This window comes from Heloderma suspectum, chromosome 1 (assembly GCF_057233095.1).
Source record: "Heloderma suspectum isolate Gila_16-S chromosome 1, 16-S_ref, whole genome shotgun sequence".
Taxonomy (NCBI): domain Eukaryota; kingdom Metazoa; phylum Chordata; class Lepidosauria; order Squamata; family Helodermatidae; genus Heloderma; species Heloderma suspectum.
In genome coordinates this window covers 349,331,162-349,343,096 of record NC_139458.1, presented here as the reverse complement: position 1 = coordinate 349,343,096, position 11,935 = coordinate 349,331,162, and the positions used below count along the sequence as shown (strand labels likewise).

The 11,935-nt window shown below is 42.5% G+C and overlaps 1 protein-coding gene across 1 annotated transcript in view; it reads left to right on the top strand.

Moving 5' to 3' along the window:
- The first annotated feature begins 485 nt into the window (after window positions 1–485).
- SYNE1 (spectrin repeat containing nuclear envelope protein 1) overlaps window positions 486–11,935 on the top strand; it is a 459,183-nt gene continuing 447,733 nt past the window's right edge. The window contains exons 1-2 of the mRNA XM_084827854.1: window positions 486–758; window positions 11,415–11,686. Of these exons, the coding sequence (XP_084683980.1) occupies window positions 11,620–11,686 (67 nt within the window). The 5' untranslated portion in view covers window positions 486–758; window positions 11,415–11,619. The remainder of the gene's footprint in view (window positions 759–11,414; window positions 11,687–11,935) is intronic.

Here is an 11,935-nt window from a genome sequence, read left to right as displayed (position 1 = left end):
GGGGGGGGGGGGGATTAACGCGAGGAGCGCGCCCGGGCAGGAGGCGCACTCCCTCCTCTGCTCCTCCGGGGGCGGGAAGAGGGCCACACGCGCGCGCGCCTGGCCACAAATGGCCGCGCAGCTGCTCCCGCTGCGGGCAAGCTCCGCGAGACACGGTCCGGCGAATGCGCGCGCTCCCGTCCGCGGGCTGAGGGGCGGGGGCTGCCTCACCCCCTCGGGGGCAGCCGCGCACACGCGCGCGCAGCCGGCCGGCCGCCTCGCGCGGCACCCTCCAGCAGGCCCTGCGGCTGCGGGGAGCGCGGACACAAAGCCGCCCGGGAGCCTTCCCCTGCCCCGCCGTCCCGCCCCCTGGCACGCACCTGCGCCGCCTTCCTCCTCCCCTTCCTTGCCCCCGCGCAAGACCACACGACGGCAGGCGCCCGCCCTCGCGGAGGGGCAGCTCTGCCGGCGTCGCAGTAGAGGAGGGAGGGGGCGGAGCTGCCTGCGCCCCGCCAGAGGCTGCTAGGTGCAGCAGTGCGCGCCTGTGTGTGTGTGTGCGCGCGCGCGTGTGTGCGGCCGTCGCTGGGGTGGGATTGTTGCCCTCGGTAACCAGGGAGCCGGCCGGAGGCTTTCCGTCCGCTCCGAGCCCTGCGGCTCCGGCGGCGTCTCCAGAGGGCAGTTTGGAGGGGCTGAACACCGCCGGCGGGGTAACAAGGAGCGGCGGCGGCGGCGGCGGCGGCGGCAGCAACGCAGAGTCCCGGGCTTGGAGCGTGAAGGAGGTACAAACGGCGCTGGCTGGGTGCAGTGAGGCAACTTTGCCGCCGTCGCCGCCGCCGCCTTGGAGGGCTCTCGGCTCCCTTGTCGCTGGCGTGCGGGAGATGCTTCTGCTTTCTGCTCTGTCATGTCCGTTGGGCAGGCAGCAGAGGGGAAGGAATGGGGCAGGGCAGGTACCAGGGACAGCACAGCAGTGCTGCTTCCTCTGGGATTTGGAGGGACGGTTTGCAGATCAAGAGATATATGCAGTTTAGGATGTAGATACACACACACACGCATATCTTAAACTGCGCACACACACGCATATCCACACACACGCATATCTATCTATCTTAGACTGCACATATATATATATATATATACACACACACACATATCTTAAACTGCAGATATATATATATATATATATATACTGCAAAACACATCTGTCTGTCTATCTATCTATCTATCTATCTATCTGCAAACCGTATGGACCCACTTTACCATGGCTAGGAAATAGGAGATTTAAAGCAAAATCAGTTGCACTCCCTGCCGTTGAGCCCAAGTAAATTTGGACCCAAGACAATTTTGGTCTGTTGACTGCAAGTTAATGGGACACAAAACATTTTCGATTCAAGTTGGCAAGCTGAACTGATTTGCAGGTGTTAGTTTTGTGTGTGAAAGGGAGGGAGTTACTTAAAATCTAGTTTAAAAATCCAACAGTAACCCCACATCTGATTGGAAATATCCCCACCAAAATGATGTATGTCTGCTCTGCTGAGAGGGAGGGGCTGGATGGTTTGGCAGGGTAGGCAATAGGTTTTGACTAAACATCTGCAAGGAAGTGGTACCCTAGATGTACTGTAATACTGATGCATTATATTCAACTCATGCAAATGAAGGCACCTTAACTTTTGCCTTATAAGAGTTTACTCATGTGTGTTTGTGTGAGAAGCATAACAAAGTCATAGATTACAACTACATTAACCTGATATATTTACAAACTTTAAACAGAAATATTAGCAGCCATTTAATTGCTGGGATATTTGACATTGAAAATCCCCAGATTTCTCTATTAGTCCATCTGATGCTAGCAATTCAGACACTGGTAACTCAGCCTTGTAAAAGTCTGTTGTCTCAGTGATTTACAGTTCCTTTTAGTCAAGGCACCTTATGAACTGTTTTGTGGGCTGGTACGAAAAACAACTCATCCACAGGCCATTCTAGACTGTAATATGTTACTGTGCAGCTGATTGTAATCCTAGTAACTAGCTTTACACACAGAGCAGTTCATATTAATGCCAAGGAATTGACAGGCTTTCTATGTGTATTTGTGTGACTATATTTGTAGCCATATGGTCGCGGACACCATATGGCCATGGACACCTACAATGTGCTGAGATAGTTCTCTGATTAGAACGAAATAGCAATAACAAGCACTACAGTGCTAACACTGGCCAGCGTTTATAAATCATAAATTGTTTCTTTTATTTCCAATAATGGAACAGGTGTATTTCAGACTTTGGTCTATCAGATTCCTGCAAACTAAAGTGTTCATAACATATTTGGAAAAAATGTGTAATTGGAGGAAACAAATCTATACTGAATGTTGATTTGATCATGAATCAAGGAAGCCATTAATCAAGGTTGCAGTCTTATGCACACTTCTTTGGGAGAAAATCTAATTGAATTCAATGGAGACTTAGGAGAAAACGTACGAGTTTCAAGGCTGCAGTCATAGGCATATTTACAGCAGTTTCAAGGCTGCAGTCATAGGCATATTTACAGCCAGGATGATCCTCTGCATATTTACTTAAAAGTAAGTTTCACTGAATTCATTGGGGTGAGTGCCAAGTATGCATAGGACTGCGGCTTTACTAGGAAGCCATTTCCATTGAACTTTGTTCTGAGAAAACACGTATATAGGATTAGGCTGCTTAGGTTAAATAATAAATGCCCTAATAAAAATGTGAAGGAAATGTCTGATTATAAATGTTGTTTCCCTCCTTACTGACGGTGGTTGTTGTTTTTTACTGTTACTACATATAGCAGGGATGGGCAGCTTGTGGCCCTCCAGACGTTTTGGCTTACAACTCACATCATCCCTCACCAATGGCTATGCTGGCTAGGGCTGATGGGACCTGTAGGCCAAAACATTTGGGCAAAAAGTTGCCCAACTCTGATATAAAGTAACCACAATTTTGTACTTTTCTTTTTTACAGCAGCATAATTTTATGATAACAGACACCTGCTCATTATCTTAAGGGCTATGCCCTGCATCCTCCAACCTAAATAGACTGTTTCAGAAGAAAAGAAGAAATAATTAACCTAGTATTCCCCATCATTTTGAATTCAGGCTGCTTTCTAAATTTACTCTACCCCCTGGAGTTCCCCATCCCAGCCAAGCATCAATAATCTGGTCGACAGGTGAATACGCAGAAATACTTGCACTCGTTTGTGTACATATGGCCTGCTTCTGAGCAGAATGGGGTAGTAATCCCACACTGGCTTTAAATAGGAGTAGAGCAAGATACCTCTGACCCCCATCTTAAGCCACTTACAGGGAAAATAAGAATTAAACAGCAGCGCATTCTGAAATTCTTTCTTCCCAAGTCATATTGGGATGATGAGGCAAGAAGAATAATGATCCCCTCAACTCCTGTGTGAATCACTACCGGGTGAGGGGTTCAGTTTTTTGGCTGCCTAGGTAAAAAGGCACCATCTGTCTCAGAATGCTTCCCTGGAACTTTACACACATTCCCCCCGGTGTTCTGTTCAGCCCCTTCAAGAGGGGCCCACCCTACGATTACAGGAACACTGAGCTAAACTGGAATAGTATAGGGGGGACGTTTGTAGTAACCATTTGTTCCTGACTTCAGTTGCATTTGTGATAAGGCTGAGTATGGCTTCCAACTCCCATAGAGATTGTATTTAGTGATTGTTAATTCCACTGTTTATTTCTTATTATGAACTACAGCAGGATGGACATTAATCTTTGAACTGTCTAAGCCACATGTGATTTAGTTAGCTGTAGGGCATGTATATTATATTTCAAACAGAATGCTGCTTACTTAATGGAATCTAAACAATAACATTTAAAAGTAGGGTGTGTATTTTGGCTTATTAAAAGTGAATTGAAAACTCAAAGGGTGAAGAGATTTTTTAACTGCATGGCCAGATTTCCTGCTTGAGAAAATTGACTCAGCTCAGCTCCACTAACTTTAATGAAGCCAGTGTAGATTACATAAACTGATGATATGGGCCTGGTGTCCAGGAAAAGAAAATATTTTCTTTCTGTTTGAGAGATAGGGGAAAAATAGTATCATAATTTTGCATTACATTTATACCACAGGATACAAAACCCAGGAGCACAAGAAATAAAGTGTCATTTTATGTTACCTTCCTAGTATTACAACAGCTGCCAGGCTTCTTATGTAATTATTACAGTATATCTGTGCTTTGATCATCCCTCACCCTCTATACTTGTTCCCAGAAATAGGCTGCTAATAGCAGGAGTGCACTACTTTATCTTTATAGGGCTGCAGTACTATGCATACTTACTTGGCATTAAGTCCCATTGAACTTAGTGCTTATTGTAGAGTAAACATATACCCAGAGGTAAATCCCACTGAACTCACTGTGATTTACATCTGGTAATCATGTTTAGGATTGGAAGTACATTTCCACCTATTTAAGCTTCTAGTTCCTATACCCTTAACAGAAAAATGTTTTTGTGCCTTCTGCTAATTATCAGAGCACACTGTAAGGAGTCCATCCTATTTCTCCCCGATTTTTGGTCTCATTTCCTCACTGCTAATGCATAACCTCCTATCTCCCCACTCTACAAAAGTTCATGCCATAATAAACCAATAGCTATCTCAGGTTGCCACAAAAAAATGTGTATTGCCATTATGGACTAACATGTCACTTTTCTGGAATCTGTCTTTACACTTCTGTTACATGTTGAGAATATAGAGAAAATGTGCAAGTAAATATACCAAAGGTATGTAGATTTCCACCAGTAAGTAGTCGGAAGTAAATGACACTTAACGGGCATAATAACATTAAGCAAGTGAAGAACTCTCATGCCCTGATTTTATATCTTAGCACTCCCTTGATTTTATACGCAGGCACAAGGAGGTCTCATATCAGTGAAATGCCAAAATTAATGTTTCTGGATTAACCTCAGAACTACCTTTCAGACGGTAGCATGATTGAACACTCACACAGATTATCTGGCCCTGATGCTGCACGGTGTGAGCAATTCAACAGCATGTATAGAAGAGGCAAAAGCACTGATGATCTACAGTGTGGCATCCAAGCAGTAGTTTGGATCCTTGGGACAAAGTATAGCTTGTATAACTCTATGCAAGGCTTTCCTATAGTAAGTGTTCAAAGGTAAACTAGTAGGGTTGTGTTTTTAGAGGGAAAAATAGGTTATCTGTCCCTTGCTGTCAGGCTTGGGGTGCTGCTTTGAGGTGTGGTGGCACAAACCATTATTTGTCCTTCTGCAGGTCAAGGAGATCTAGAAGAGTGGACTTCCTAAGACCACACACCTTATATGTGAAATAAATATATTTGTACAACAACCATGCCACGCCATATTCCATTGTTTCTAAAGACTTGTTCACATTTCTGATTATCTTGTATTCATGCAGACCTACCCTCTATTCTCCTGGTTGGTGGTGGTAAAGGGGAACATAAATGAGCGCTGAAAATGGTTGTGTGAACTAGGATATCCACATGGATACTGTACATGAGATAGCCACAATTTCCATGATGATGAAGAGACTCATGGCATTCAGAATTCCATGTAAAGCAACGCCCCTCCCTTCCTCAGTGAGTCTACCTTCTCATTGCCATTGTCACCAGCTGCTATTGCTGTTCCTCCTCTTTCTCATCACTGCTACCACTCGCTTGCTTGACAGATGGAGATCGGTTGAGCAAGCAGGGAGTGGCATCTACTGCTCCGCCGTCTCATCACCACCATTGTCTGGGCCAGAGCAAGGGGCAGATGAACAAGCAGGGTGCAATGGTGGAGCAAGTTCAGGGGGCTCTCCTCAATGGTCCTCTGCTGGGGTGTGGGCCCTTGACAGGTGCCCAACCATCCTACTCTTGACCCCATAAAGCATCTGTGTGGCTGTCACAAAATATTCACGAAACTACTCTACATTCTTGCACCCTGTCTTCCTGCACAAACACAGGGTTGAGCCTGGATTAGTACAAAATGTGAACAGGTCCTAAAATCCATCAGTTTATAGTTTTTGGCTTTGCCTATTAAAACAAAAAAAAAAATAGTTCAATAAAATTGTGAGAATCTGATTATCCAGAGCCATATGCTTACTTTTTAGGAAGAAAATATCAGACCATTTTTCAAACATAGGACGCTTATAAAATGCATTATTTATTTCAGAAGCCATGATCTTAGGGACAATTCATTCTTTACTTCTTAAACTAGGGTACTGAAGGTGCTAACATTTTTTAAATGGTAAAATGCACACATGACACTATCAATTATGAATGGCACATGTTGAGATTTCCCTGCAATAAACATGGAAGCAGGGAACAAATTATCTCCTGGTTGCCACTTTTATATTTATTGCAGGGCCATTTCCATACTCATGCACCATTCACAACTGACTTTTGTGTGTGGATTTTGCCATATAAAATCAGTTATCTTTTGTATCGAAGCAAATGTTTTAAAGAAAAATAAGACGGTATATAGTTCTGTTATGCTGTGGTAATTCTGTTGAATTTTTAAGATTGCTGAAGTGGACATGCTGTTGATTTGGTCTCCTCTTGCTAATGCTCTTTCTCTGCCCATCTGTTGCAGCTTAGTTTCCCTTTGTTTAGACAAGCCCAGATTTCACAATGAAGTGTAACATTTACCACAGATCTAATACACCTTGAAGTCTTACTTGAGGCTTAGAAAGATAATGGATTGGCTATTTGTTGCTTAATATGTTATCACATTTGGGTAAACTGAATAAATCCGAACAAATTAGTTGTCAGGCAACAGTTTATGTTAATAAAATGCAAATAGGCAATTCTGATGTAAAACAAATATTTTTAATTTATAAACAAAATCAGTAGTGATTTTGCTAATACCGCTTAATTGATTCTGTATAACTTGAAAAGACTAATACATGGTAATCCTATTCATACTGAGAGTTTGAAGAAATAATCATTTTGTGTGCATTAAGATAAAAGCAATTTGATTCACATTTTAAGCACACAATCGAGGTTACTTTTCCTTGCACATTTCAATATGCACAGGATATCACTTGTATGAATACAGCATGCCACTGTGTCATTTACCAGACTAGCTTAGCTTAGTACACCTTGCCATCCTGAGACAGGGGTGGGGAACCTTTTTCGGGGCCAGGGCCAATTTGGCACTGGACAAGGATGTTGGGGGTCGCATGCCAGCAGAGGGAGGACCACAGTCCAAAGTAGAGGAGTCACTGCTGGCATGTGCCCGCTCCTTCCACAAATCCTGACTCTCTCTCTCTCGCACACGCTGCACTGGCTTCACTTGCCCCATTCCTTTCCCATCAGGAAAGGTGAAGAACAAGCAAAGCCCCAGGGAAGTGCTGCTTCAAGGCATTCCCAGTGCTTTGAAGTAGCACCTTCCCAGTAAACTCAGAGGTGCCTCACTATAAGTCTTCGAGGGCTCTAGGGGAGGCCTAGAGGGCTGAATTTAGCCCATGGCCTGGAGTTTCCCCAACTCTTGTCCTAAGATATGGTGGTTAGATGTCTCTTTTGTATTCTTCCCTGTGATCTGTTTATACATCAGATGCATGAACACTAGGGATGAAGGAGAAATTCATACAGTTCGCTTTTTTATGCGAGCTTATGAAATTCACGCTACCCAGACCTGGATAGTACAGAAAAGTGTGCACAAAAATGCATACATTAAAGAGATGTGAGCACAATAATACTTTATGTTAGAGGAAATCACCTCCAAAAAGTGTATAATTTGAAAAAGGTGTACAAAATGTATACATTTTGAGAAAAGCTCATTAAAATATGTATGAATTCTCATGCAGATTTTCAAAAAATTGCAAACTCATGCAAAAATGGAACAGAAGGAACTTAACTTCAGAAAAATAACTGAAATCAGACTTGATAGATTTGTCCATCCCTAATGAACACTTCCTGCATCTGATTAAGGGTTCCACAGTCCATGAAAGCTTACCCTGCAATAAATGTGTTAGTATTTAAGGTTCCGCAATAAGGGCTGCAATAGAAGCCTTATGTTAAGGGTGAGATGAGTGAATTGCATTCTGCCATTATAACCAGAAATTGGGGGCGGGGGGCGGGGGAGCAGTAGCAAGCAGTAGATTATACTCAGAAAAAGGCTGAATGGATTGATCTGAAACTTGGCAGTGTGGAAAAGATAGGGTTGAGAATGGTCCATGGTGCTTTTGAGATAGAAAGCATAAGAAATGGCTTACTTATATGAGTTTCAAGTTTGGCAAGTGACTTCCAGCTGTTTGACAGGTTTTTCCCCATAGGGTTTGATGACATTGGATTTGGCCAGCTAATTTCTCCATTTGTACTGCACCTTTTCTGAAGTGTGTGTGTGTTTTAGGTCTAGGGGAATGTCTACTACACACTTTGCCCTAGTAGTAATATAACATGTTTGTAGTTTTTATTAAAAATGCAAATTTTCAGCATAGTTTAGCCTATAGTTGGTGATAAGGTGTGTCATTGCACATGATCAATAGGAACCTGTGTTGCCTAGCAATAGCTTCAGAATGAGCTGGATGGAGAATGACAGGCCTAACTTAATAGCTCAGTTGATTCAGTGGAGCGTTTCTCAAACTGAGGGCCTGGGACCACCAGTAGGTCCCAGCCCACTTTCAGGGGCCACCAAGTGCCTCCAGCAGGAGGGTGGGATGAATGAAACTGGCAGTGTGGAGGGATAGGTTACAAGTGTGAGAGGAGAAGGGGAGAAGAAGTTACAGGAGATGAGTAAGAATACTTTGAGAGTCATGTGGCTGGAAGAAGAAAATAATATAAAACAAAAAGTTATCCACTTAGAAACTCTGGATCAAAAAAAAAAATGCCTGGAATGAGGAGGCTGTGTATATTATATTTGGAATTTTTATACTTTTTACTTTTATTCTTTTACATCATCTAGAAATGGTAATATGATGGTGGTACATAAAACAGAGCAGCTTTCCCTAACCTGGTGCCCTCCAGATGTTTTGGACTTTAGCTCCCACCAGCCCTGGCCAGTGGTCAGGAATGCAGAGAGTTGTACTCTAAAACAGCTGGAGAGCACCAAGTTGTAGAAGGTTTCGACCAAATTATTAAGCTTGACTAAGAACAATTGAGCACGTGATGTATTTTGGTATGCATTTTCCTCCCTGGGGAGTCTGTGTGAAACACCCTGCCATAGGGCATTGGCCTCAAACTATGAATTTTATGGTTGGTTTGATAACAGCTCTTTTATTTTGTGGGAGGAAACATTGAGTGAATTATCCTCTTCTCTTCTCTTCTCTTCTCTTCTCTTCTCTCTCTCTTTTTTTTTTTTAAAGAAGGGATAAATATACAATGCCAGTCAGAGCGGCTTTCCTTGCGTTATACTTGTAGTATACTAAACACGTTAAATGTAATTTGAATCCCATGACACCTAGCCCTTCATAGTTGATAATCTGAGTTATTATAAGCTCAGATTTCTTACAGTCTTTTTAATCAAGGCTGCTGATGTGTGTGTGAATAGTTGCTGACTTTTAAATAAAATGCTCTGCTGGAATTTACAGGATTTTTAAAACCAAGAGCATTTAAAATCTACAGTACTGAAAAGATACATTAATAATGTGAGAAACAAATCCTATGCCTTCAAGGTATAAATGATTGCCTGTGGTTCCCAAGAAAAATATATTTCTGGCACTCTGCTGCTACTACTACTACTACACAAAATTTTCACCCATGCTGCAAAACATGGTTTTATAGTTATACATGTCATATATATATCAGAATAAACCTTGCTGAAAATAAACAACAATAATGAACATTTGGTGAATAATATAACACCATATATTGGTACGCTATTAATAAAGATATATAATTTGAAGACCCTCCAGTATTTAACTAATGTTTTTCAGTGTACAGATGTTGCTAATTTTTACTGGGTTCTGAAATTGACAAGACAAAGCTGCATATAGGTTAATTTGCACACTGTTGCGAAGGTCTGGAAGAGGGAATAATAGTAATAGAACGGAGGAACCCGGTAGTGCAGTTCAGAAGCACCAAAAATGGTTGGGTTTTTTAAAAACTATCTGGAGTATTTGCACAAATTTAAAGTAAACAGAGAGGAAATTTGCTCAAATTTAAGGACTGGGGAGGAGTATATGGAGGGGAAATATGCACACCTGCAGTAACTGCTCTGAAAAGGAGCTGCAAAAAGTGGGGGAACCCAATATATCCCTTTTCTGGACTTGTTGGAGACCTGAGGAAGTGTTAAATGGGAGGAGGACACTGACAAGTGTCAGTTCAGCACTTAAAAGTGGCAGGATTACATTGTCAAATGTGAGCACTTACTGCTCTCACATTATTTTCCCTTTTGGGGGCTTCTCAACTGCGCAAATGGGTTCCTCCTGTACCTTAGTATTATTCCCTCCCCCCCACCTGTGCTTGTCAACTGTGCACCAGTTAGCCTTTCTGCAGTCTCACCTTGTCAATTTCCTTGTATGTTACTTTAAAGTTGTTATGAGGAAGACATCATGAGTTGATTCCTCCCATGGGGCTTTTTCAGTTCAGAAAGTGCAGGTGGCCTGGGAGGCTGTAGAGCAATGGAAAGATGTGTATTGGAGAGAGAAAACACACACAGCACCCTCGGCCACCTCACGGTGTGATTAGGTAAGCTCAAAAATACCACCAAAAGAAATCTAAAATTCTGCCTCAAAAAAGTAGAAGCCTCAACACAGTTGATGCTGTTGCCACTTCCAGGAGCAGTGCAATAAACCAAAAACCCTTTGGAAAAAAGAAAGAAACTTTGGTGAAATTGTCACCCAAATTTATCTGCCAACATATAGCCTGGAGAATTTTGAGAGGCCATTTGTGCAAAGCTCTAATTGGATGTTCTGAAACTATCAGAGCATGACACACACACCTTTTAATGAAAACTTTAAAGCCTTTGTTAGCCGGTTTAAAAACAAACTTATATCACAACCTAAAGATGTACATAGCTGTGACAGTGCACCAAAGGCTTGTGTCAGCATAGTTATTGTAGCAGCCTGCATGTTGCAACTCCAAATGGTTAATTCAATATGTCAGGAATGTAGATTTGCACAGACTAAGCTGAATGCGTAGTAGCTGAAATAGACATATAATGATGTACATAATCATGTCTCAATGCAGCAATGCTGTTGCACTGTACTACTTGCCAGGGCAGTCATACAGACCCACACTTATGCACTGACATGGAGTCTGGGGCCAGCCCACAACACCAGCACATGGCATGCTGCCGGTCTTAGCATTGTTCCGGCGCAGCATTCCCTGTGCTACTTTTCCAATGCAGTGGCTTGTAGAATTAGGTCATTAGTCACCCAGGGCAGCCAGGCAACCAGATTTCTGCGTGCTTAATCTAGTGACAATATAGTGGAATATTTTTATACCAATGACTGCAGGTGTTCTCTAAAGCCCAGTCTTGTATTTCTCTGTCTTTTCAGGCTTGATTTGAGGTCTCCTGAAAGACAACAGTCTTAAAGCACTGACTTTTCAGAGAGCTGTCCTTTCGTTGGCTCAAAAGCTGTTGTGACTTACCAAGGCATGTGATGCTGCAGCTAATGATGTTTTGCAAAAAGAAGTGATCAGAATCTTGCATCTTAAGGTGGATATTCTGTATACAGAAGAATTTTTTGCTACACAGCAATAATGGCCTCATCAAGGCTAGTAGCAAGAACATCTCGGGATATTGCTGGTGTCATGCAGAGACTGCAAGGTAAGTTACTGACTGAGGGAAGTTGAGCTTTGTTTTATTTGCTTCTTCAGATGTTATTGAAGTCTAATAAAGCACAGGGTTTTGTTTTTAGCTCCTTGAAAACATAAGGCAAGTCCATAGGGAACTTTTTGGCAATCTCCATTGAAATAAATAGGACATGTGCTCTTGCATTCATTTACATCCAGGAGAAATTGTGTTGCCAGTTCCTAACACATGAATAATATGCTTGTGATAGCAATGTCTTGAGTC